Raw genomic sequence first — 24,927 nt, forward strand, 5'->3', positions numbered from 1 at the left:
TGGCTGAAAAAAAAAAAACAAGGTCTCTGTATATCATTTAGATTTAACTTGGTATAAATGAAGTGATTTCCATAATATATTTATTTGTTTCATTATGCCAGTGAGAATTCGGGACTATCCTCGCTACCTCTTTGAGATCCGGGACTGGGACCTGTCGGGGCGTCTGATTGGGACTGAGCAGGATGGGCAATCGAGAGCTCATCGCCAGCAGACCGTCCCGCTCGGTGCTCCGTGGGGAGACGTGACGGTCCACAGAAATATGCCTCCGCTCAAGTTTTACTATGACTTTAAGTGTAAGCTGTGCATATGTTTCAGGTGCACTCTGCCTTATCAAAGCAACAAGTTCATATCAAAGGGGGCGTTATCTTGTACTTCGGAAGCAATTTGTGTTTTTAAAATAAAGGCACATTTATGAAAATGTTATTTTATGATTAAGCATTTTGATTAGGTTTAGTTCATACACTAAATAAGTGTTTTTAATCCAAAATGTCTCAATCGTAGTTATAGCCACAGGTTTTCTTACCTAAATGCTCTCTGATGTTTGTATTTACAATGATTTTACTGTTCTGCAGCCAACATTTCTCTGTACACCATCGTGTGGGGGCCGTGTTGGGACCCTGCCTGGACTCTGATTGGACAGTCAGTTGACCTGTTGACCAAACCCACAGTTGATCCTTCTCCTCCTCTGACCTGGTGGGACAAAAGTCGTCTGCTCATGCACGGACGCTGGGTCATGAACATTGATCATGCCAACCTTCATCAGCTGGCTACCGAGGTAAAACCCTGTGCCCCTCACAGACCTTGCTCTCGTCAAGGTTTTATAAGCTTTATCTGTTCAGAGATATGTTTGTGACAACTCATCTTTTCTATCCATAACAGTAGTTTTTTGCGGGAAAAAAAAAGTGCATTAAGTCACTTATATTTATTTATTAATTCTTAATTGTCATTTCTTTTGTTAACTGAGGTATGCATTTTTAAGCAAATTTTTTTTATGAAAATATTTTTATTAACTTGAGCCTGCATTTGTACAGGACCCCTATAACACTACAGAAAACTTACACTGGGAATGGAGCAAGTTGAACTTTGACTGGAACCCTGGACAGTTTGTCTTTAAAGGGGACTTGGATGTAAATGTAAGGACGGCATCAAAGTAAGTACTGCTTATTGGACGAGAAGAAGGTTGTAGCATCTTCGGACATCCATCACATAATATAAGCACTTCTTTGTTTTGTTTTTTAAATCCTAGATATGATGATATCCGTTTCCTCCAACTACCCAACCTGTGTATGACCCTTGACCTCCAATGGCTTTGCCATGGCAACCCCCATGACCACCATGCTGTGATGCTCTGCTGTGCAGACAACATTGCAGACGTGACCTCAGGACTGCCTCATGACTCCTACAGAGCCTTTCGCTCTGAGAACCTCAATCTCTCCATCACCATGAACCTTAACCAGCACTGTGGCACAGGTAGTTACAACACTTATTAGATCTCTTTCAGGCTAAGCTAAATCGAATGCACAAAAAAACCAGCATGTTAAACTGTTTTTAATTTGCTGTTTAAGTTTGTGTTTCATCTTTTATAGAACCATACATACCCAAAATCTTGCTGTACAGCAGCACTCTGCGGTGGATGCAGAACTTCTGGGCCACCTGGACGAGTGTGTCTCGACCAATCTGCAGAGGAAAGCTCTTCCACAGCCTCAGGCCCGTCCGCAAAAAGCTCGGTCAGCACTACAAACAGATGTCTTACACAGCCTCCTTCCCACAACTACAAGTAAGTATTGTTTTCAACTGCCCATCAGCAGCAGTCTCTTAAAACTTGTATATTATATATACTTGCATATTTTTTTTAACCAGTTAATTCAATTACATAGTACAGTATATGGGTTAATGACTTGACGCCTATATTTTCTGAAAAACTGATTTTTTTTCCAATTCAAAAAAGGTTTCAATGGATTAAAAAAATACCATATATATGACCTACCTGTCCCACATATGGACTCACATGAATTTTACAAAAAATACTAGTTATTTGGGATTTTGTTGTTTTAAAGGAGCATGAGGCAGGATTGAGGCAGGATTTATGAAAAACATGCGTATATGTATGCTGTGTGCTGCAAAATGTGCTGCAATTGTGACCGGAATTTCCCGCGCTGCCCTGCGGATGTGACGTCACATGACGCTGCATGCGCGTTCTCCCCGTTCTCCCGTGCCGGCTTCGCTGTTGGCTGCAGTACCCCCAACGGCCGTCGTGGCGAAGGGTGGCGCTAATGAGTCTCATTTCTTAAAAGGAGCCTCATGCTCCTTTAAGCGTCAAAATGTCATGTGGTGCGACCGTCCGACCATTACTCTTGTTTTGAAAACTTATTTGAAATCACTCTAAATGTATTTAAATCAATCTTCTACCCTATGTGGCATGATTTCCGAAATGTCTTGTAGTGTGTAAGATTGCTACACATTTGTATTTATATTTCCATCATAATATACAAACAAAGTTGATGATGTCCATTTTATGAAATATCATGTGGCGCGACCATTAAAAAACAACCATTTTTGTATAATACTAAAAAACTTGTAAAAAAAAAAGATGTCAAGATGTTAAGGAACTTACTCACTCTCACTCACTCATCTTCTCCCGCTTTATCCGTTCCCGGGTCGCGGGGGCAGCAGCCTCAGCAGGGATGCCCAGACTTCCCTCACCCCAGACACTTCCTCCAGCTCCTCTGAGGGGAGTCCGAGGCGTTCCCAGGCCAGCCGAGAGACATAGTCTCTCCAGCGTGTCCTGGGTCTTCCCCGGGGTCTCCTCCCGGTGGGACATGCCTGGAACATCTCCCTAGGGAGGCGTCCAGGAGGCATCCGGTACAGATGCCCAAGCCACCTCAGCTGACTCCTCTCAATGTGGAGGAGTAGCGGCTCAACTCCGAGCTCCTCCCGGGTGACCTCACCCTATCTCTAAGGGAGCGTCCAGCCACCCTGCGGAGGAAACTCATCTCGGCCGCTTGAATCCGCGATCTTGTCCTTTCGGTCACTACCCAAAGTTCATGACCATAGGTGAGGGTAGGGGAGTAGATTGACCGGTAAATCGAGAGCTTCGCCTTTCGACTCAGCTCCCTCTTCACCACGACGGTCCAGTACATCGACCGCATAACTGCGGACGCTGCACCGATCCGCCTGTCAATCTCACGCTCCATTGTTCCCTCACTCGTGAACAAGACCCCGAGATACTTGCACTCCTCCACCTGAGGCAGGACTTCTCCACCCACCCGGAGAAGGAACACCACCCTTTCCCGGTGGAGAACCATGGCCTCGGTTTTGGAGGTGCTGATTCTCATCCCTGCCGCGTCGCACTCGGCCGCAAACCGCCCCAGCACATGCTGGAGGTCCCGGTCTGATGAAGCCAAGAGGACAACATCATCTGCAAAAAGCAGACATGAAATCCTGAGGTTCCCAAACTGGATCCCCTCCGGCCCCTGGCTACGCCTAGAAATCCTTTCCATAAAGATTATGAACAGGACCGGTGACAAAGGGCAGCCCTGCCGGAGTCCAACATGCACCGGGAACAAGTCTGACTTACTGCCGGCAATGAGAACCAGACTCCTGCTTCGATCATACAGAGACCGGACAGCCCTTAGTAGAGGGCCCCGGACTCCATACTCACTCAGCACCCCCCACAGAATGGCACGAGGGACACGGTCAAATGCCTTCTCCAGATCCACAAAACACATGTAGACTGGTTGGGCAAATTCCCATGAACCCTCGAGCAGCCTGCGGAGGGTGTAGAGCTGGTCCAGTGTGTTAAGGAACTTAATTGATTTTAATATGAATCATGGTTGCACCACATGACCTTTTTTAAGGCTAGTGCCAATTCATCTTGACAAAAAACTCTGAAATCACTGAATTTAAAATTTTTATATGAATTTATGTGTACACAACATTCTTAATGTTTGAACTACTGCAATAGATATTCTTTTTTTTACTATTTTAAAATTGACCTGTTGAAAATCCTTATTCGTCATTGACCCATATACTTGATTTGATTTATTAAACTTTCTTGATCATTTGATCTCACATTTCTCTTTGTCACATATTGTTTATCTTTCAGGTGCTTTACTGGGCCTCCTTTGCTCAGCAGAGAGGAGTCCAAGTGGAGTGCAACAAAGGTCACATCTTTACTCGAGGGGCACAGAGACTTATTCCACAGGGTGAAGCATCATTTAGAAACATTACATTTTTACTTTTATTCTTCCCATAATTTACCATTATTTACCTTTTTTTTTTCTTCGTTTTAAATCTTGTTGCATCTATGTGCATTTTCAGCCGGCACTGTGATGAGGAGGTTGATCTCTGAGTGGAACGTGACTCAGATGGTCAGCGAGCTCTCCCAGGTGACCGTTCATCTCATGGCCTCCACCTGGGACGAGACTGCCGACCACCAAATGAACGCTCAGGTGAACAAGACTCATCTGCTCAGCCTGTCATCCCTCAGCTACCAGCGACAGAGCAACCGTGTGGAGGAGGTAAAGACCAGCACCCTTTAGCTTGAGTTTAAATCTGTTATTCTAAATATCCTAATTTATAAAAAAAATTAAAATTCTCTCTGTTTTTCTGATAGGAGGTGAACTCAAAGGATGAAACCAATGCCTCTTATACTCACAAATTATTCCTGGTGGACCTGCGTGCTTCCTGGACAACCACAAACAGAAACATAGCCTTTGGGCTGTATGACGGTTACAAAAAGGCGTCTGTACTAAAGAGAAATCTTTCCACTGAAGCTTTGAAAGGTCTGAGGTTTGACACACAGCTGCAGACCAAGAAGCTCAAACGCTCTCCTTCCAACTACTCTCCTACTACTGCAACGACCAGACCAGTCGTCCCCACTCTCAATCGGGCAGAAAAGAGTCAAAACGAAGGTGAGGATTCTTAGTCATCAGTTCAAATTTTAAAAAGACCACATTGTTGAAAGAAGATAAAACTTGAGGTCATCTGTCCCCAGCAGTTTTAAAAGGCTTAGTTAAGTTTGTGGTCATTGTGGATAGATGGTCCTTCCACGTCCGTGCTCATTCACCTGAAAGGTACTGTAAAGTTGAGACAAATTGTTTCTAAGTCAGAAATAGAAAATAGAATTGATTATTTATGCTTTTACTTTCTCACGTTTGGACTACCGCAATCCTCGTCTGAACAAAACACCCGTGAACTGGTTGTAGTCTGTTCAAAACGCAGCCGCACACATAGTGACTGGCTTCCAGTCAGTTTTAGGATCAGTTTAAAAATTCATGTTTATATTTTTAAAGCTCTCAAAGGTAGAGCACACTGGTTTATCTCGGCAGAGACGTCTCTGAGGTCTCCTGAGCAGAGACTGCTGGTGCAGCCTTGTTCCCATTTTCAAACCCGCGGTGATCCAACTAAAGTAAAAACATTTTTATTCAGGCAGGCTTTTAGGAGAAGTTTTAGTTTAAGCTGTTGCTGCTTTTTATTATTTCTGTTTGTTTTTAATACTTTTAATTGGTTTTATTATTATTTACTATGATGAAACTAGCTCACAGAATTACAGTGGACATCACGGCAGGACTAAGATGCTCAGTAATGTAGGAAACCAAAAAAAAGTAAACCTTAGTTTTGCAAAATGAACTTCATCTCCAGTGCCTTTTAGATGGATCAAAAGAGTTAAACTGGAAAAAGTGACTGTGCTGTTTTTAAATGTTTATGTCATGCTATAATCAAAATATAACAGAGATACAGTAAAAGCTCCCCTTTTTATTCATGTCATTACAGCTTTATTTTTATCGTTGACTTTTGTGGTGTGAGTTGTTTGACTGTACTCCATCCGTCTCTTCCTTGAGTTTTTGGCTCATTTGAAATGTTTCCAACACATTTGCACCAAAATACAAAGCACTTTAGACACAAATGATGTCCCGTGAGACACTCAATAGCTCGCCAATGCTGATTTTCACAGCAGAGGGAAACTTCCCACCCTCAAGCACAGAAAATTAGATATGATTTGGAGTTGAAGTTGAGGGATAAAGTGATGAAGAAGGAGGGGCTGGATATACAGTATGTACTCTGTGCTGGTACTGTGACAAGTCAGAAAATCCACTGATTTTATATATTTTCAGATTTAAGCAGTTTTCATGTTGTTCAAACCTTAAGATCCACTTAACTTTTTGTTTTTAATCTTTATTCAATAGGAACGTTGATGCTGCAGAAGCTGATTGAAGAAAACGACAAGTTTGTGGTGTTTTCAGAGGAGGACTCGGGCGTGAGCGACCAGCTGTGCGGCATCGCAGCCTGTCAGACTGATGACGTATATAACCGCAATTGGTTTATTGAGTTGGTCAACTGTCAGGTAATTTTTCAGATTTCATACCACAGCATCAAGTTAAATCTGTACTTGATCACATGCTCGTGAAATCATACAGTAAGGGCTCCCGAACATTGCCCAACTCTCTGGATGAAAATAGTCAATCTTTGTTAAAAACAGGTAATCTGAATATTCTGGTTTATTAATCCTTCTTGTTTTCTTCCCCCAGATGATGCTGCGTGGCACAGAGACAGCAGGTTGTGTTCTGGTGTCTGCAGCGAAGGCTCAGCTACTGCAGTGTGAGCACCACCCTGCCTGGTACAACGACACGCTGAAGCAGAAGACCACCTGGACGTGTCTGCTGGATGGCATGCAGTACTTTGCCACAATGGAGCTCAACCCTTCTGAGCAAGAGGACAGACAGCTGTGGCTGGAGGTAAATGCTGAGGCCTCGCCTGGATCACTCAGTATTAGAGGTTTTTGAGTTTGAATGAAGTGACTTATATAAGTAATTAAACTTTAATAGAATATAGTGGTGTATGTCCTTTTTCCTCATTTGTAATTTTGAAATGTATTTATTCAATCACTGTAATTTACTTTAAAAATAATAATAAAGATTAACTCAATTTATGTGGTTAAATGCAGCTTTTTTCCAAACAAAGATCTTTTATATACTTAGGATTCAGGTTCTGAGTTGAATGACTTTACATTTCTAAATTCTTACTAAACAAGACATTTGAAAAGGTTGTAAATGCTGAGAGTCTGCAGCATGTAATAGATAAGAAAACAAAACATAAAATATCTGATTATTTGCTTATAAAATAATTGTATATTGAATGTTTGTTTTGTTTTTTTGCATAATTGCATAGCTCAATCAGTAAGTGAGGTGTAGCAGAAACTGGTGTCTCCTTACCTTGTATTTTGTTGTTTTCAGGTGAAAAACATAGAGGAGCACAGGGAGCGTAACCTGGACTCTGTGCTGGAGCTGATGGAGAGTGGACAGGCAGTGGGAGGAATGGTTAGCACCACTACAGGTGTGTGACGTGGCCAAAAGATTAATAAAACAATCAAGAAGAGACTAACCACACAGCTTTATGTCTGATCGTATAATATTTTAACGTGTTCATACTAAGTGAGTCTGACTTACAATTAAATGTTCTGTCTGGCTGCAGACTGGAACCTGCCGGCACAGGTGAACGAGTCTCAGCAGGTTCAGCGTATCATCTCCCGCTGTAGCTGCCGGATGCACTACATCAGTTACAGTCACGACATCAACCCAGAGCTGGCCACACAGATCAAACCCCCCGAGTTGAGGAACAACCACGAGAAGGAGGACCTGCTGAAAAAACAGGCCGGTCCGTCTAAACCCTTCAAAACCACACTACTTGAGCCTTTCATGACAAAGAAATGTTGGAACATACAAAGGATATATGTTTTCTCAAAGATGTTTTGCATGATGGTATTTCTTTAGGGGCTGTGGACACTTTCACTCTGATTCACCATGACCTGGAGATATCCACTAATCCAGTTCAGTATGCAATGATCCTGGACATCGTCAACAACCTGTTATTACATGTAGAGCCCAGGCGCAAGGTAGACGGGAACACAAGCTAACTCAAACCATTGATTTCTTACTTGCCAATGCATCATTATTCATCGTTGCTCGTTCTGTGTTTTCATATCCTGCGTGGTGTTTTCAGGAACACAGTGAGAAAAAGCAGCGTGTCCGCTTCCAGCTGGAAATCTCTAGTAACCCTGAGGAGCAGCGCAGCAGCATCCTACATCTGCAGGAGGCTGTCAGGCAGCACCTCGCTCAGATTAGACGCCTGGAGAAGCAGATTTACTCCAATATCAGGGTGAGTCATTCAGTCTCGTACAGTGTTGGGACTAACGCGTTATTTAGTAACGCGTTACAGTAACGCACCGTTTGGTAACGGTAATTGCGTTACTGAATTTAAAAAGTAATGCGTTATTTCTGGATACAGTGAAGCTTTTTTTCCCCACATGCGGAGACCAGAGGAAACGTAGTGGGCATGTGTGTGCGTTCAAAAACATGACGGTCATGGCGAGCCAAGAGAAGGCGAGTTTCGCAACGTGGAGATATTGTCATTACAGTAATCCCTGGTTTTTCGCAGGGGTTACGTTCCAAAAAGAACCCGTGATAAGTGAAATTCTTTTTACAATTATTATAGAAGGCTTCAAATTTCAGAGATCAGCACCGCCTCGCACGTATTTCCCTGCTCTTCTGAGCACCAAAATACAAATGCTGCATCCCGACTCTGTAGCGTCTTCTTCTCCTAAAGCCCGCCTTGCAGGTGTGTTTTTTCGAGAGAAGAAAATAGTTATGGGTCGTTCGTTGTCGCTCTTTTTTCTTCTGGGCAAAAAGATTCTTATAAACCGACATGCCACCATCGATTATATTTGATACTGTAATGAATGATTCATCAAAGAGTCCTGTTCTTGAGGTGGATTGAAAGTAGATTGAAAGAAAAGAAACAGTGCAAAAAAAGCAGGTAGAGTGTGTGTGAGGTAGACAGGCAGATATTGCACATATGATATTGCACATCTTGTTATGTTATTGCGCAAGTTATTGTCCGTTGGCTACTGAGAGCAGGTCTGCTTGTAAAGTCTGATGGCAGCGTAGTAGGAAAAGGAAAAGACTGGTCTGCATGGTGTCATTGACGGAACTGAATTGCAACTTTATATGGAAAAAAATGAAAAACTGTCAGTTTTACAGTTTTAGTTCAAACTTAGATCCCTTTATTCTAAAATATTCAAGGTGCCCTACCTAGTCAGTCTGTCAGTGTCACTATTTTGTCTTTTCAGGAAAAAGCCAGCTTCATTCTAACAGTAAAGGGGATACGGTACTAGTCGATAGCTCCTTGACTTTGAGCATTTAAGTACCGTATTTTCCGCACTATAAGACGCACCTAAAAGCCTTTAATTTTCTCAAAAACCGGCATTGCGCCTTATAATGCAGTGCGCCTTATATATGATCATTACGGTAATTTATGTTACTGTAGTCAGGGGGATTGTGGGTAATGTAGTTGGTGTCGCCAAAGTAATGGCGCTAAAAACGTTAGGAATCGTCACAGACGTTCAAGACAACAGCAGCGACGCTGACTCGCATAATGGCGACTTTGACGAGACGGAGCAAACTGGTTTTTATTTTGTTAATAAAGTTTGACATACGGTACTTTTCTTCTTGGTTTTTTTTTTTGCATTTGCTGTAGGATTTTGTAGCATTTCCTGTAGCACAGCTCCATCAGGTAGATACGTCACTCAACCCCGGCCACTATAGTCCTTATAATGCGGAAATACGGTAAAAATACGGTAAAGTAGTTGGATTGAAATGCATTTGGGGAATAAATCTGTTTCTAGATATCTGTGGCTCCAGAGGAAGCTGTGTGATGAATGATGCAACATGAAATGTCTCCTGAGTTTGGTATTTGTCTCACAGAGTTTGAAAATGGGGTATATCTGCAAAAGCTGATTGCTACTGAGACACAGCTTAGTGTCTGGAGAAGGCACCCAATTACAGATGGAGGAAACGTTAGATCAAATTTCTGAGTCTGTTTTAAAACATAAAATAAGTACACTGAGTAAATGGAGGATTCTTCTGAAGTTCTTCTGTCGTTTAAATGAGATAAATGTGCTAATTTCTTAATCTTGTAGGCTCAAACCGAGGAACTGAACAGTGACGAGCTGATGGACATCAACACTCAACTGCAAAACCAGCTGAATCAGGAGAAGAACGACATGCAGATGAAGAGTGAAGAGCTCAACATCCTCATCAGGTCTCACATCTGCACAGATGCACGATCCAGTCATGAGGAGACTTGGACAACAAGTAAAACTCAGTGTCTTCTGTCATCTAGGTGTTTTAAGGATTTCCAGCTGCAACGAGCGAACAAGCTGGAGCTGCGTAAACCCCCAGAGGACGTGAGTGTGGCAAGAAGGACAGAGATCTATTTTGCCCAGGCACGATGGTGTTTGACGGAAGAGGACGGCCAGCTTGGCATTGCTGAGCTGGAGCTGAAGAGATTCATGTACAGTAAGGTGAGCAGGTGCTGCTGGTCTACACAGACGCACAGATGCGTCCCTGCTTCTCTTCCCCATCGCCCCGAGTCAATAGGTTGGAGCTCCTTTCTCTGACATAGGAACTGTCTGAGCTTGACAGATGGCATTTAATATTCTCCCCCCTTTTAAATCATGTCTTACCTCTGTATGCTAAATGTAGATCACTTTCTCCTAGCTGAACAAGTCTGACGACACAGCGGAGCACCTTTTGGAGCTTGGGTGGTTCACGATGAATAACCTCCTGCCGAATGCAGCATACAAGGTAAGAGAGAAGAATCAGTCAGATTTGTCTATTTATTATTTCAACTGAAAGAAATACAAGGTCATATTTATTGTTGCACAACATAACTGTTATAAGCCACACAGTTTCCACTATAACCCAGTTAATAATGTAACTGTGACCCCCTAAAGCCAAGCACAGTGAATTCCATTACAAACACATTTTAAAACACAATGTTGAGGGAAATGTCCACCTGTGTTAACTTATTTATGCCTGCTTTCCTCTGTGCAGCGAGTGAGGGTATGTACACTGCTGTTACAGTGACAACACTGTGATGTCTGTGTTCATCCATCTTGTCTGTCCAGATGGGATCACCCGAGGGCTTCTCAGAGTTTCATAGTCTGTGTTGCATGCACACTCAAGAATATATATATATATATATTAAAGCATGTGTGGCCCAGGAGCCATAAGAAGTTCACTTGATCTTACGGCGCCGTCCCTCGTGTGTTCACATCATCAGTAACATTGGCTGTCTCGTGTGATTTATACTTGGATCTTTCTGAAGTTGTGTTTTGGAGACGTTACTTCCCTTGTCTTTTCTAGGTGGTGCTTCGTCCTCAGAGTAACTGTCAGCTGGGACGCCAGTTTGCTTTGCGCATCTTTAGCAAAGTGCGCCCCCCTGTGGGAGGGATCTCTGTGAAGGAACATTTTGAGGCGAGGAAGATCACCCGAAGCATCTGTGAAACTGTCACATGATGTTTTGTTAGATCATTATTATTTTTATGATTATTATTATTATTTATTTTAATCAAATGACAACTGTTTACATCACCAGGTGAATGTGGTGCCTCTTACCATCCAGCTCATGTATCAGTTCTTCAAACGAATGATGGGATTTTTCTTCCCTGGACGAAATGTTGAAGAGGAAGAGGTCACTGATGAGGAAGACAAGTCTAGATTGGTCACTACTGGTATGTTTTTTGTCGTTGTGGTTTTTTGTGTAGTAAAAGCAGTAAAATAATAAACATGTAGTCTATTCTCTCTGTGTGATCACCAGTCTGAAGGTTTTACCGACAAACTAATCAATAATAGTTTCCATTTACTCAGCCAGACGTGCGGTGTTGAATTACCCGTGTGTCATGTCACCTCTCTGTGCTGTAAAAGCCTCTCTCTATTTGGACGTGACCTTGAAAACGCGTGTCTGTGTGTGTGGGAGAGAGAGAGAGAACCTCAGTGGGAGTATAGTATGTTGTCTGCAGGGTCTCCCTGAGGCCGCGGTGCTGATGCCAGTGTGTTCTGTGTCACAGGTATCCCCGTCAAGATCCGGCCGTTATCAGAGGACACAATGGGTGCTATGGGTCCCAGCAAAAGTGTCACTCAGGGACTGAACCGCACTGCTGCGGTCAGAAGGTCCTTCAAGAAACCTCCAGAGGTGGGGAGACCGTGACTACGTTTACATGCAGTCAAAATTCGGGTTATTGCTAATATTCCGGTTACTGAAACATTTGGAATATTCCGTTTACATGCGTGAGCAAACAGGGTTATCCCTGTTTACATGGTAATTAATCATTTGGGATATCTGGATCAAACCAGCGACGCGGAGAACGTGATGACGCAATTCCCGTCATTTCCGCTTCTTCTTCCTGTATCCGAATTCAAAACAAATGTTGCTTCGCGCAACTTTTCACTCACCTTCTTGTAAATCTCGCTATCCCGGTACTTTCTACCGTCTACAAATGCCAAAATGTTCATATCCTTCATTACATTTATAAAATGATTATTCTCCTCCTCACTCCAAAAGTGTGGCGTGGTCTTGCGTTTCTCCGTGTTTATAAGAACTTCCTGGACTCAAAAGACCAGGGTTCCTTGTGAACAGAGCATGCGCAGAAAACAAATTCATGTTCCGTTTGATCGGGATATCCCGTTTGGCGTTTACATGACCGAATATTCAGGTTTTAAAAGGAGTAACCCAGGGGTCATATTTGGGTTTTTAAAAACCGGAATATGAGCAAATTCCGGTTATTCAAAGGGGTTATTGGTGTTTACATGGCCGTGCAAATTCCGGTTATTGCCAATATTCGGGTTTTAAAAGGGCTGCATGTAAACGCAGTCTGTGTTTCTTTTAGTTTTGATATTAAGGAAGTCATTGCAAACAAATAAAAAAAATTATTTTGTGTGATTTTGTCCCTCAGCATCCAGTTGATGACATTGACAAAATGAAGGAGCGAGCTGCTATGAACAACTCCTTCATCTACATCAAAATCCCCCAGGTGCCTCTGTGTGTCAGCTACAAGGTGGGTTTCTGTTCATGATGGATGCTACTGAGCCCCACCAGCCACTTATGAGTTATCACAAGAGGAGTTTAAATATCCCACAATGCAATGCAGTAATCATCTTATATAAAAATAGACAAAAAACGATACTGACTAAGAAACTACTAAAGTGTGTAATTCGTTATGCAATAGCGCAAATACAAGAGGTGTCAGCCATTCAAGCACTCTGGCACGGTCCACACGAGGCTATCAAGAGTTTTTAGTTTATATGTGATTTGAAGGAATAGTCCTCCTAGTCCTTCACACTTTGATTCAATGTTTAATGCTGAAAACAGACATACTACTGGTTATGTAATATGATGGGATTCATACTGAGTGCACGCATCGTATTGAGTTATAATGTGTCTACAGATAATTACCACGTGTTGGTCTGCATGGTTTTATATTTCTAAAGACATCTTAGTATACAGAATAACAGAAAACCAGTAAATAACATAATTACATAATCTGTACTTTTCTGATGCCAAGCTGAAAATATATATATATTTTTTTTAATTAATGGTTTTTACTTTGAAATGTTTCCTCAGGGAGAAAAGAGCAGTGTGGACTGGAAAGACCTGAACCTGGTTCTTCCTTGTTTGGAGTATCACAACAATACGTGGACGTGGCTGGACTTTGCCATGGCTGTGAAAAGAGACAGCCGAAAAGCACTTGTAGCTCAGGTACACAAACTTGAACTTGAATACTTGTCTTTTATCAACATTTCAAGTGGTTTAAAATCTCTTAAAAGGCCAATGTCCTCTTTTTTTTTTTCCAATATCCATGAGTGGTAAATGGCTAGTGGCATTTAATCTGTCAGTACTATAAATTGGTTCTTTCCCCCCTCTTTCTACTGTTCAGATGATAAAGGAAAAGCTGCGTCTGAAGCCGGCTTCAGGCTCGGACCTACGGGGGAAGGCGACGGATGGGAAGTCGGACAACAGCATGCAGCAACAGGAGGAAGACGAGAAGGCGCGGCTCATCTTCGGCCTCAGCACGCAGGACAAAAGCTCCAGCAAGAAGAGCATCTTCAGTCGACGCAAATGAAGAAAAGCAACAGTCAGAACTTGACTGCTCTCCAGCAGCTGCACGTTCGGGGTCAGATCATCACTCTGCCTTTTGTGAATCATGTTGGAAAAAAAAAAGGGAAAAACATTTCAAGTATTTTTGAAGAAAACATTTCTATATCACTTGAGCCTGCTGAACTTGTGTTTTTGTGTCTCATGCCTCCCTGCAGGGAACTCAGACATCTCCACATTTACCAGTGTGCCATTATGACCAAATATACATGTATATGTACAATATTTGTTTGTGTGTCCCATAGAAATCCTCAGAATTTAAAAAAATAAATACAAAATCTGCAGCTCTGGAAATAATGAATGCTGCGGGGAGGATTTTACAGTCTGTAGCTAGCACTAAACACTTATTGTTTCCTCCGCTTTTGCTGATGCACCAATGAGAGATGGACTTCCTGCTGGTTCGGGAAGTTTAAATATTACAGGATCTGCTCAAGTAAACTGAGAAACACCTCCACTGCTGACAGCGGTCAACAACAGACTACTTATACTGTACGCTACAGATGAATATATCAAGAGTTTGTTTTATAATTTATAGAAGTCGATCGTGGCTCGGTGACTGTCAATTTGACATGAAGGCCCTTTCCCACAACAGATTTTATTTTCTTGTTCTATGGAAGTCCTCTCACGTTTTACTGTACCTCACCTCAGTGCAATTGATCAAGGACAGCAGCAAAAACACGTTCATGCATTGTGAAATGTTTGTGGTATTGTGGCAAAGATTTTGCAGCTAATGGCCATATATATGTGCGTGTGTGTGTGTGTGTGTGTGTGTGTGTTTTGTAATTTTAACACTAAAGCACTTTTTATGCAAAGCATTTTTGATATTTTTGTAACTATGGCTGTCTTTTTTTTTGTTTTGTTGGGTTACTTGTGCTTCTTCTCAGTTCCCTCGGTTATTATCTTAATTCAAGCAGCTGTTTTCACATTTCTCCGTGGCTTATAGTTTATCTTTAAATAAAAGTGTTGAAGTCTCTCCCTCCGTGTCTTCTGGTCTGTGGGTTACTGAGGGGTGATTGATCACCGATCTGACAGGTTGAACTGGAGCGGAATCGAGCTCGGGCTGCAGCCGCGAGAGGTTTCCATTCTCGGACGAAAACACAACCACGTGGGCGGGATGGATGACCGCAACACGACGGAGCCCGACCGGCAGCTGCCGGGATTCCCAGCTCTGCCGTCTGCATGTAACAATGGTTTATCCTGCATGTAACACTGGTTATCCTGCATGTATCTCTGGTTTATCCTGCATGTAACTCTGGTTTATCCGCGAGGATGCGATGGGCAGTGAGAGCAGTAAGAGCAGAAAGGTGAGTGCGCTCGCACGGTTCTGTTTTCGGTTTGTTGTGTAGACGTTTGAAGCGGTTGCAGGTTTCCCAGCGCTGCGGTGTTATTTATTTATTAAGTAGTATCCTTGTCGATCCCAGGATGGGAATTAGCCACTAATGAAAGTTGAAAAGGGGAGGCATTGATCAGATAAGTGCTTGCACTTGCTGCAGGATGTTTGTGGAGCTGATGACTTCAGCCGCGGACTGGAAAGTGTTTACAAATGTTTGCCTGAATGTTTTAAGGTTCATCTCCTGTGTTTAGTGGATTTAAAATGCTAAACTCAATTTTATTCCATGCTTTTATTTGCAAAGATTAACACATTGACACAGTTCATTTTGATATTCTTCTTCAAAAATGATTACACTATGGATTTGCTGGAATCACTCGTGTGGCTTTTCAATTATATTCATAACCGTCAGCATTTTGTTATCATTGATGGTAAATCATCAGAGAGGGCTGCCTTAAAATGCGGGGTCCCCCAGGGGTCTGTACTAGGGCCCCTGTTATTTTTTATTTCTATAAATGATTTGGCCGCAGCCTTGTCCCCCTTGTTTCCTGTACTTTTGGAGGTGATACAAACTTATTTATTTCACATAATGATTTTTCATCTCTAATGGGAAAGGCTAACCAAACATTTCAAAATGGTTTAAACTTAACAAATTATAACTGAATATAAACAAATCTAATTTTATTATATTTACATCAAAAAATACAATATATTGTAAATCTAACAGCGGTCTGTCTGTAGGAGATGACCCGCTCACTCAGGTTACTTCAACAACCTTCCTTAGTGTAATTATCCATGAAAGTTTAAGCTGGAAAAACCACACCAACCATGTCTGTAAAAAAATATCTAAATCTATTGGTATTATTGGCAAATTCCGTAGTTTGGTGAATGAAAATTGTCTCCCAACTCTTTATTATAGCTTGATATATCCATATCTCATTTACTGTAATATTATTTGGGGAGCTACCTATAACACACATCTTCATAAACGTAATATGTTGCAAAGAAGATTCTGCAGGATTGCCACACACAGTAATTGGTCTGCTCATTCTGCCCCTCTTTTCAAACAACTCAATATTTTACCCATCTTTAAGTTAAATACATATCAAACCTGCATTTTTATTTTCAAAGTATTGTTCCTGCCAGTTTCATTTTCTTTGCCATGTAAAGACTTTTTTCAGTTCAACATTGATATGCACCATTTTAATACAAGGCAGGCTAATCTAATCTCCCTAAGTTCCGTACTGGTTTGTGTCAGTTCTCCATCAGATACAGGGGTGCCCAGTTATGGAACACTTATACAGCAATCTCGTCTACCTTCATTCAATCATTTTAAACATAAGCTCAGGACACATTTAATTCATCAGATTACCTAATGATATTTATAGATTTGTTATTTTTTCTTTAATTATGTAGATAATAGATTTAATTGATTTTGGCTGCGGCCAAATCATTTATATAAATCATAATAGATTTAATTGATGTAGATTTAATTATGTAGTATTCTATTCATGCTGCTGTTTATTTGCTTTGTCTTTGTTTTTAGACTGCAATCATGTATTCTGCATATTTTAAATATTTGTGCCTTGTATAAGCCCCTTGGGCTTTTTTGCCTCAGCCTAGCACATTACCAATCTCTTTTTACATTTGTATGTTACTTGTTCTGTTTTTTATACTGTGCTGAATACATAAATCAAATCAAAAGATTTACAGCAACAGTCAAAATCAGCAAAACGCACAGAACCAGATAAACATGGACAAAAAAACTGTTACTGTGTTTTAGGAAATGAAGTTGAAATCATAAAATCTCAGCTTTGTTCATTTATAATGTCACTGACGTGAAAGAGGTGCAATTAAAGTGAATGTTCATGTTTATATGTGCAATCTGTATAAATTAATTGTTTTGTCTCTTTTATAACTTTGAAAGTTTATCAAAATGAGATTTGAACACAATATAAAATCATTACTATGGTTTAATTAAAAGTATATACAGTTATAACTACTTGCTTTTTATATGAAAAAATGCAGCAGATGGTTCTGATACGGTCAAAATCAACCAATCCCTCCTATTGAAGATTGTTTATAGTTTCAGCATTTTTGTGGCTGCCATGGTTTAGGGAAGGAGGGTCTTCAGTTGGTTGTAGTTTTCAGTTTGTGCCACTAGATGGCATCAGATCCTGGAACTTGGAATTTTGTTAAGAATTACTTTCAGTACATTTTTAGTAACACTTCTAGATTTTCAGTCTCTTATGTTGTCCCACTTTAAATTATGACTTTTGGAGATTCTTTTACCTTGCTTGGTATATTTAGTAATTGTAAAATTCCTAAATTATTCACCAGTGCATCATGTGCTCTGCAGACCATACAGCAAATAAAAATCATTATATTAGCTGCATGTCATGTTTTTTTCCTTATAAATGTAGAGAGAACTTCCAGCTGTTCAGCGTCGACTCAGTCACGGGTTCCTCTCGAGTGTCGGGGTCTCGGTTGCTCACAGACTTGGACACTCAGCTATGTTTTCTCAGTCGCTGAGACTGGACGTCCAACCGCCCGTCTCAAGCCCCCCGCTTCCTCCGGAGGAGGGTGGTGAGGCATCAGGCGTATTGGCTCCTCCAGCTTTCATCTCTGTCTTTCTGCCAGAGTTCCCTCAGCGTAGATTTCCTGCACCGGAGCACTTCCAGGTACGCTGGTCTGCTCTGTGATCTTTACAGAATGGAGATGAAAAAAGCTGCAACAGAAACAGAGAGTTTTCTTGTATTTCTGTGCCCACAGGTCCTGGGCTTCATCGCTAAAGGCTCATTTGGACCCATCCTGAAGATCATGGATGTCTGTAAAGACAAGATTTATGCTGTTAAGGTTTGTTCAGTCATAGTTAATAAAGTTCTAAATAGTGCAAACAATTTTAGTTCAGTTTTATGTGTTGTACAGGTTCTAACAAAGTCGGAGATCTTGAAGCATGGAGTGCTTGAGCAGTCAAAAGAGGAAGTCATCATTCAGGTAGAACATTCAGATTTTCTCTACCATTCCCTAGATTGCATTTATAAACTACACTTAATTGATGTAGATGTTTTCATTAGTAGATTTGATAACAAATAACTCCTCCTGTGAGGAACCATAAGTGGAAGCTGGTTTAAACATTGAAAATAAGTTACAACAATTTCAAATACACACAGGAAAAAAGGGCTTTACAGTAAATTTACTGCTATCAACAAATAGGCCTACTTCTAATTAAGTGAGACTAAAGCAGCAGTGATTGAGCTGAAGTGAGCTGAACTGCAGTTCAGTTCCCACTGGGGAGCTGAACTGACACCAAAAAAAGCGTTCTTTTCCTGGTGCCGGGGGTGAAGGGACAACCTCAAGAAAGGGTGCTGAGTTTATATGCCAAGAATGGAGTCAGCATATTGAGCCGTTGATTCTTGTTTTTCTGCTCGGTGGATCTTATACAGATTTCTGTTGACTAAAATCCAGCGTGTAACTGCTACGAGTCCATGTGAAGATGATCTGTTCCAACTACAGTGGAGATTGAAAACTTGTCACCAGTAACATGAAAATTTTAGATCACCTTTTAAATCAGAATCCAGTCTGGTGGTCTGTTGTACGTAAATAAGTAAGAATTGGCATCAATACAAGTGAATTGAGCTAAGTTTGATCCGTTCCGAATGAATGTGTAAAAATCAGGCAGTGTTCAAATTAACGGCATGAACTCACCTTCAACTCTGACCACAAACTGCAGTGGCAGGAGAGGAAGATCAAGATATGAAATAGTTAATGGTGTTACAAAGACTTTAATGTTTAAATCTGAAAGGATGCCACCGTAAAATGTCATCATTTATTTGCACTGTTACAATTTATTTTGCTCTAACTGGGACACGACTCAGTTTGAAGTTCATAATGGTGGACTGTAATTCAAACTATTTCCAATTCTATATTAGACGGCTTTCTTACACTTCTACACAGCCTTATAACAAAAACGTCTCATACAATGTTTATATATGTATATATGCTGCTGCTGGTGTCTGTCCTTACATGAATCCTCTTCATGCGTCTTTTGCTATTATATTCACTCTCACTCTGTGTGTTGCCTGTTGCGTTGCAGCGGCAGCTCAAACACCCATTTATCCACAATCTGCAGGACTGTTGGCAGACACACCGCCACCTCTTCATTAGTGAGTTATTAGATGTGAAAGATGGTAGTTTAACCCTCCTCTCCTCTGTTAATCCTATTTGTGTTCCTGAGAAGTTGAGTTTTCCCTCCCTGGTCCCGTATTGACATGACGTACACTGTTGCACATCCACCCTCCAATACATCTCTGGATTGTGCAGTGGTTTGCTGCCATCTAATGAGAGTGTTGGGTAAAGCTCTGTGTGGCCGCAGCTGCTGCATGACTCCAGTTGTTAACAACTAACACAGATGTTATTGTCTTGTGAAAAAAGAAACTTTTGCCTCAGTTTGATATATTAATACACATAAAAAAAGAATCTGGTCCTAGGTCTTAAAATAAGGTGAATCCCAGTTCATATGAACACATGGCATATTACACTGTGTCATAGTTTATGTAACAATAATTAAACCAGAACGTGTCATTTTACAGTACAGAAAATTATTCACAAGAGGATAACATTCAAGACAGCTGCTAATCTTCCCACAAGTGGATGTCCCGGCCAGTTCATTTCAAGGTCATACTGTGCAGAGAAACTGCTAAAAACTCAAGAGCTAAATATTAGACGATACAGGTCACAATTATCAAGTTAGATGAGAATGTGTATGAGGTAGGAATGGACGATATTTTACCGTTCACGATATACCGTCAAAAAAATTCCCCACGGTAAGAATTTGTCATCTCCCGGTAAAAACGATAAATTCCCATTGATGACGTTTTTGAAGGAAGGAAGGAAGGAAGGAAGGAAGGAAGGAAGGAAGGAAGGAAGGAAGGAAGGAAGGAAGGAAGGAAGGAAGGAAGGAAGGAAGGAAGGAAGGAAGGAAGGAAGGAAGGAAGGAAGGAAGGAAGGAAGGAAGGAAGGAAGGAAGGAAGGAAGGAAGGAAGGAAGGAAGGAAGGAAGGAAGGAAGGAAGGAAGGAAGGAAGGAAGGAAGGAAGGAAGGAAGGAAGGAAGGAAGGAAGGAAGGAAGGAAGGAAGGAAGGAAGGAAGGAAGGAAGGAAGGAAGGAAGGAAGGAAGGAAGGAAGGAAGGAAGGAAGGAAGGAAGGAAGGAAGGAAGGAAGGAAGGAAGGAAGGAAGGAAGGAAGGAAGGAAGGAAGGAAGGAAGGAAGGAAGGAAGGAAGGAAGGAAGGAAGGAAGGAAGGAAGGAAGGAAGGAAGGAAGGAAGGAAGGAAGGAAGGAAGGAAGGAAGGAAGGAAGGAAGGAAGGAAGGAAGGAAGGAAGGAAGGAAGGAAGGAAGGAAGGAAGGAAGGAAGGAAGGAAGGAAGGAAGGAAGGAAGGAAGGAAGGAAGGAAGGAAGGAAGGAAGGAAGGAAGGAAGGAAGGAAGGAAGGAAGGAAGGAAGGAAGGAAGGAAGGAAGGAAGGAAGGAAGGAAGGAAGGAAGGAAGGAAGGAAGGAAGGAAGGAAGGAAGGAAGGAAGGAAGGAAGGAAGGAAGGAAGGAAGGAAGGAAGGAAGGAAGGAAGGAAGGAAGGAAGGAAGGAAGGAAGGAAGGAAGGAAGGAAGGAAGGAAGGAAGGAAGGAAGGAAGGAAGGAAGGAAGGAAGGAAGGAAGGAAGGAAGGAAGGAAGGAAGGAAGGAAGGAAGGAAGGAAGGAAGGAAGGAAGGAAGGAAGGAAGGAAGGAAGGAAGGAAGGAAGGAAGGAAGGAAGGAAGGAAGGAAGGAAGGAAGGAAGGAAGGAAGGAAGGAAGGAAGGAAGGAAGGAAGGAAGGAAGGAAGGAAGGAAGGAAGGAAGGAGCGAGCGAGCGAGCTGAATTGGTATTTCTTTATCGTCATTTTGATCGGGATAAATGCCAGAAATTATCGTGATACATTTTTTGGTCCATACCGCGCATCCCTAGTATGAGGCCACATTTACAAAAACACTGCACACGGTTGGTGTGATTGGAAGGAATACCAGTGAACAGCGTCTTCTCTAAAAATAAATGAATAAATAAATCAAACACATGGCTTTAAGTCATAGGTTTGCAGAGCTGTATCTGAATTAATGAGAAGATTATAGAGGGATGTGTTTACAGTTTACATTAATTTGTTTATTATTTCATCTCCTGCACCTCCTTGACTCCCAGTCGGGGTCATGGTCGGTTGAGGACGATCCCGGCTGCCGAGAAGGCGACGGGCTGCCAGCACATCACCGGGATAAAGTGGAGGTGTTTGAGCAAAGTTGTGCAGCCCTGCATTTGGCAAATAAATAACTAGATAAACATCTACAAACATGGTATTACAGTGCGTTAAGCACAGAGGTGGAGGGATGATGATTTGGGCTTGTTTTGTAGCCAAAGAACCTGAGTCGAGCTGGTCTTTATAGATAAATATCCACCTACATGAATGTAGGGCCATCACGCAAAAAGAGGACATGTTTCCTTTTTTACATTCCCATTGATGTATTTGTTGGTCTTTTTTTCATGGTTCTAAAAATAAACACAATCTAATACAAGATTAACAGAAAGGTACAAGCTTGTACATTTCTGGCCGAACCAGTTTCCTGACTTTTCCTTCCCCATGCAACAGTAGGATGAGCACGATTTTTGTTTAGTTTGCTCCATATAAATGTTTAAGTTAAAACTACTCCAGCTTAAATAAACTCGGGTACTGTTTTCAGCGTTTTTGTGTTCCGTCCCTGCAGTGTTTGACTACTGCTACGCTGGAGACCTGCACACTTACTGGGCACTGAAGAGCCGGTTTGAGGAGGATGAGGTCCGCCTGTTTGCTGCAGAGCTGGGCAGTGCGCTGGGTGTGTGTTTGTTAATGTTCCCCACTTTAAGCTTTGGCTTTGACTTGTTATACAGTAGGTCTAACAAAAGGTATATACGACTATCTTTTGTCTTCTCTAGGATTTCTCCATGACCTGGGAATAATTCATAGAGACATAAAGGTGTGATTTTAGATCAAGACCTTTTCTTTGTAGGTGCATTAGTGACATTTCTGCTCTGATCTGATCTGACAGTGATCGCTTGTCCTGTTTTTCAGATGGAGAACATCCTTTTAAGTGACCAAGGTAATGCTTGTCTTTATTTACAGCGTAGCACACTGTTATTGATGTGTGTAATCTGGTTAGAGAAGCTTATGTTTGCAGTAACTGCTGTGGCGGCACATACACTATCATCATCTCAGAGGTCATCATTGTTCAGGAACTGGCTGTAAATATTTTCTGTATTGTGCTTTGCCTCGATTCAGGTCACCTTCGTTTGTGTGATTTTGGACTCTCGCGCCGTCTTCAACGAGGAGGACGAGCATTTACGATATGTGGAACGATTCAGTACATGGGTGAGATCTCCCAAATGAAATCTTTTCTTGAGGGAATTTTCTTCACTTGTGAAGGCTGTTTAAGATGGTTTTGTACTGTCATTTTTGTGTCATTTTTCAGTGTATTTTATTTTTTATCCTGTGATAAATCGTGTGAAAAAGTCTGGTCTTCCTCATTCCTGCTACACTTGCATGAATGATCTTGCATGCTCCCTCTGGATCCATTTGATCCCGTGATGAAACGGAGGCATCTATGATGTACTTTACATGTTTCGCAATACTTTTTCTCTGTTGTTTTTTCCCCTAGCCTGTTTCAAATTTCATGTCTACCCTTTAAAATCTTCTAATCTGAGCTCTAGTGACGTTTTCTGTTTTGTCTGAGCAGCTCCTGAAGTTTTAAGAGCGGGTCCATACAACCATGCTGCAGATTGGTGGTCTCTAGGGATTCTGTTGTTCTCACTGGTGACAGGAGACGTAAGACTTCTCAGATCAGCACGCTGTGAAACACTGATTATTAGCCATTTTGTTTTTAATGAGCTCATTTCTCCTTTGGCAGTTTCCAGTAGCTGCAGAGCCAGATCACAGCAGCATGTGGAGGAAGGTCAGAGATTTTCCTTATGCTTTTCCAAGGACCTTCACCTCTGCTCTGACCCAACTGCTCACTGAGGTCTGTAAGCGTGAGCCTTCTGCTTCTTATTTCTACACTTTGCTCTTCTCAAATGAGATAATGACACTTTACGTGTTTTTATTCCTTTGTGGATTCAGCTTTTATGCAAGAATCCGGTGGCTCGCCTTCGAAATCTGGACTGTTTCAAGATGCAGGCCTTCTTCCGTGGCTTCTCGTTTGATTCGTACATCCTTCAGAAAACACCGGTCCAGTTCATCTTGGAGCTCAGGTCCCACCCGGACTGGGAAGCCAAGTCCATGCGAGGCATCTCGCTGGACCAATTTGAACACTTTGACTGTGACCAATTCCTCAACTCCCCTTCGAGTCCTACTGAACTCTCTCCTACTTTGGCCCAAGTTTGTCTGAGCTTGACAGCAGAGCAGACATGTAAAGCATAAGACTGAACTATTTTACAGTTTTAAAGGTGCCTTTTTCTGTCTATATTGAAAAATTGTCACAAGAAAGTTTCATTTTTCATGTCATGATGCCGTGTGGGAGTTGACGGTCTCTCTGTGTGTATTATTCGATTAACTTCAATTCACCTCATTAATACTTCACTTATCCCCGAAGGGAAATCATATATTGCGGTAACTGTAGGTAAATCTCTTTAACGAGTCCAGATGGTTATAGCTGTGGACAGGAGGGATCTTTCACCTCTACCTGAAGTCACAGACGGGTTTGTTGCAGTGTAATGTGAAGAAGGTGCTTAGCGTCGCCCATTATGGTTTCCATGGATCCTTCTTTGCACAATTCATAACAATCCTCAGATAAGAGCCACTCGTCTTTGTTTAGCTTTTTTTCTCCAATCCTTGGCTCTGATGCTGCTCCTCCAACAGATGACTGCACATGGGATTGAACATAACAGACTCGTAAAGAGAATATGGCTACAAGTGCTGAAGGACCCACGGTTCCTCAGGACATCCAGCCGGCCTGCTCTGTCTCTTCAGTAGACGGAGTTAGTTTTGTGTCTCTAGTCCGTTGTTTGGATAAATCTGCAGTATTGAAATATCACACTTGTATTTTACTCGTTGTGTGTTTGTGGCCTTTGTTTCAAAGATCGTTTTACATTTCTTTGCCTGCTCATCAAGTAATATCTTCCAAATAAAAAAGGGATTCAAGCATACTTAATAAATAACCAACCGACTCAGGGTTAGAATCTCTCCTGATAGATTCAAATACAATTTATAGTCATGTACAAAACCAGCTCTTTTAATGGGTTTTTGAGGTGAAACAGAATAACAATAACCATCTGATCATAGTCCATCTTAAAGTTAATATAACCCCGGAAAATAACATCAGACTTTTTTCACTGTGCCATTTTTCATTTGGAAACTAAGGTCAACATTCATGCAGGCAATACTAAGTCTTTCTTTACTGCCTTACTAGGATTTAAGGATGAGTTCCACTCAGGGGCAGCTAATCAATCAGAAACTACAAAACCAGATTTTTTGATAGATTTCCTGTTTGTAGCATTCAGGTGTATCTTAACCCAATGCCAAGAGGGAAGTTACTAAGCTACCGCTGCTGTTTACCAATCT

The 24,927-nt window shown here is 41.6% G+C and overlaps 2 protein-coding genes across 5 annotated transcripts in view; both read left to right on the plus strand.

Moving 5' to 3' along the window:
• LOC133441885 (bridge-like lipid transfer protein family member 2) overlaps positions 1-14,124 on the plus strand; it is a 28,268-nt gene extending 14,144 nt beyond the window's left edge. For 3 of the 4 annotated variants that reach the window (XM_061719619.1, XM_061719622.1, XM_061719621.1), the window contains exons 18-40: positions 102-293; positions 573-775; positions 1,032-1,150; positions 1,247-1,470; positions 1,587-1,777; positions 4,106-4,205; positions 4,321-4,520; positions 4,616-4,913; positions 6,189-6,346; positions 6,531-6,737; positions 7,236-7,335; positions 7,474-7,656; positions 7,773-7,894; positions 8,002-8,157; positions 9,977-10,098; positions 10,180-10,360; positions 10,557-10,643; positions 11,205-11,315; positions 11,437-11,572; positions 11,909-12,033; positions 12,794-12,895; positions 13,462-13,596; positions 13,775-14,124. In XM_061719619.1, the coding sequence (XP_061575603.1) occupies positions 102-293; positions 573-775; positions 1,032-1,150; positions 1,247-1,470; positions 1,587-1,777; positions 4,106-4,205; positions 4,321-4,520; positions 4,616-4,913; positions 6,189-6,346; positions 6,531-6,737; positions 7,236-7,335; positions 7,474-7,656; positions 7,773-7,894; positions 8,002-8,157; positions 9,977-10,098; positions 10,180-10,360; positions 10,557-10,643; positions 11,205-11,315; positions 11,437-11,572; positions 11,909-12,033; positions 12,794-12,895; positions 13,462-13,596; positions 13,775-13,960 (3,638 nt within the window). In that variant the 3' untranslated portion in view covers positions 13,961-14,124. Of the gene's footprint in view, positions 1-101; positions 294-572; positions 776-1,031; positions 1,151-1,246; positions 1,471-1,586; positions 1,778-4,105; positions 4,206-4,320; positions 4,521-4,615; positions 4,914-6,188; positions 6,347-6,530; positions 6,738-7,235; positions 7,336-7,473; positions 7,657-7,772; positions 7,895-8,001; positions 8,158-9,976; positions 10,099-10,179; positions 10,361-10,541; positions 10,644-11,204; positions 11,316-11,436; positions 11,573-11,908; positions 12,034-12,793; positions 12,896-13,461; positions 13,597-13,774 lie in introns of those variants that run through there. The other variant, XM_061719623.1, reaches the window with a different exon arrangement.
• Positions 14,125-15,144: 1,020 nt separating this feature from the next.
• rskra (ribosomal protein S6 kinase related a) lies at positions 15,145-24,158 on the plus strand. The gene is made up of 12 exons (XM_061720396.1): positions 15,145-15,296; positions 17,746-18,003; positions 18,095-18,178; positions 18,251-18,319; positions 19,419-19,488; positions 22,103-22,210; positions 22,311-22,351; positions 22,447-22,474; positions 22,654-22,743; positions 23,108-23,196; positions 23,279-23,389; positions 23,488-24,158. The coding sequence occupies exons 1-12, from the start codon at positions 15,267-15,269 to the stop codon at positions 23,785-23,787; spliced, it is 1,278 nt and encodes a 425-aa protein (XP_061576380.1). The 5' UTR covers positions 15,145-15,266; the 3' UTR covers positions 23,788-24,158.
• Positions 24,159-24,927: the final 769 nt, after the last annotated feature.

This window comes from Cololabis saira, chromosome 4, assembly GCF_033807715.1.
Source record: "Cololabis saira isolate AMF1-May2022 chromosome 4, fColSai1.1, whole genome shotgun sequence".
Taxonomy (NCBI): Eukaryota; Metazoa; Chordata; class Actinopteri; order Beloniformes; family Belonidae; genus Cololabis; species Cololabis saira.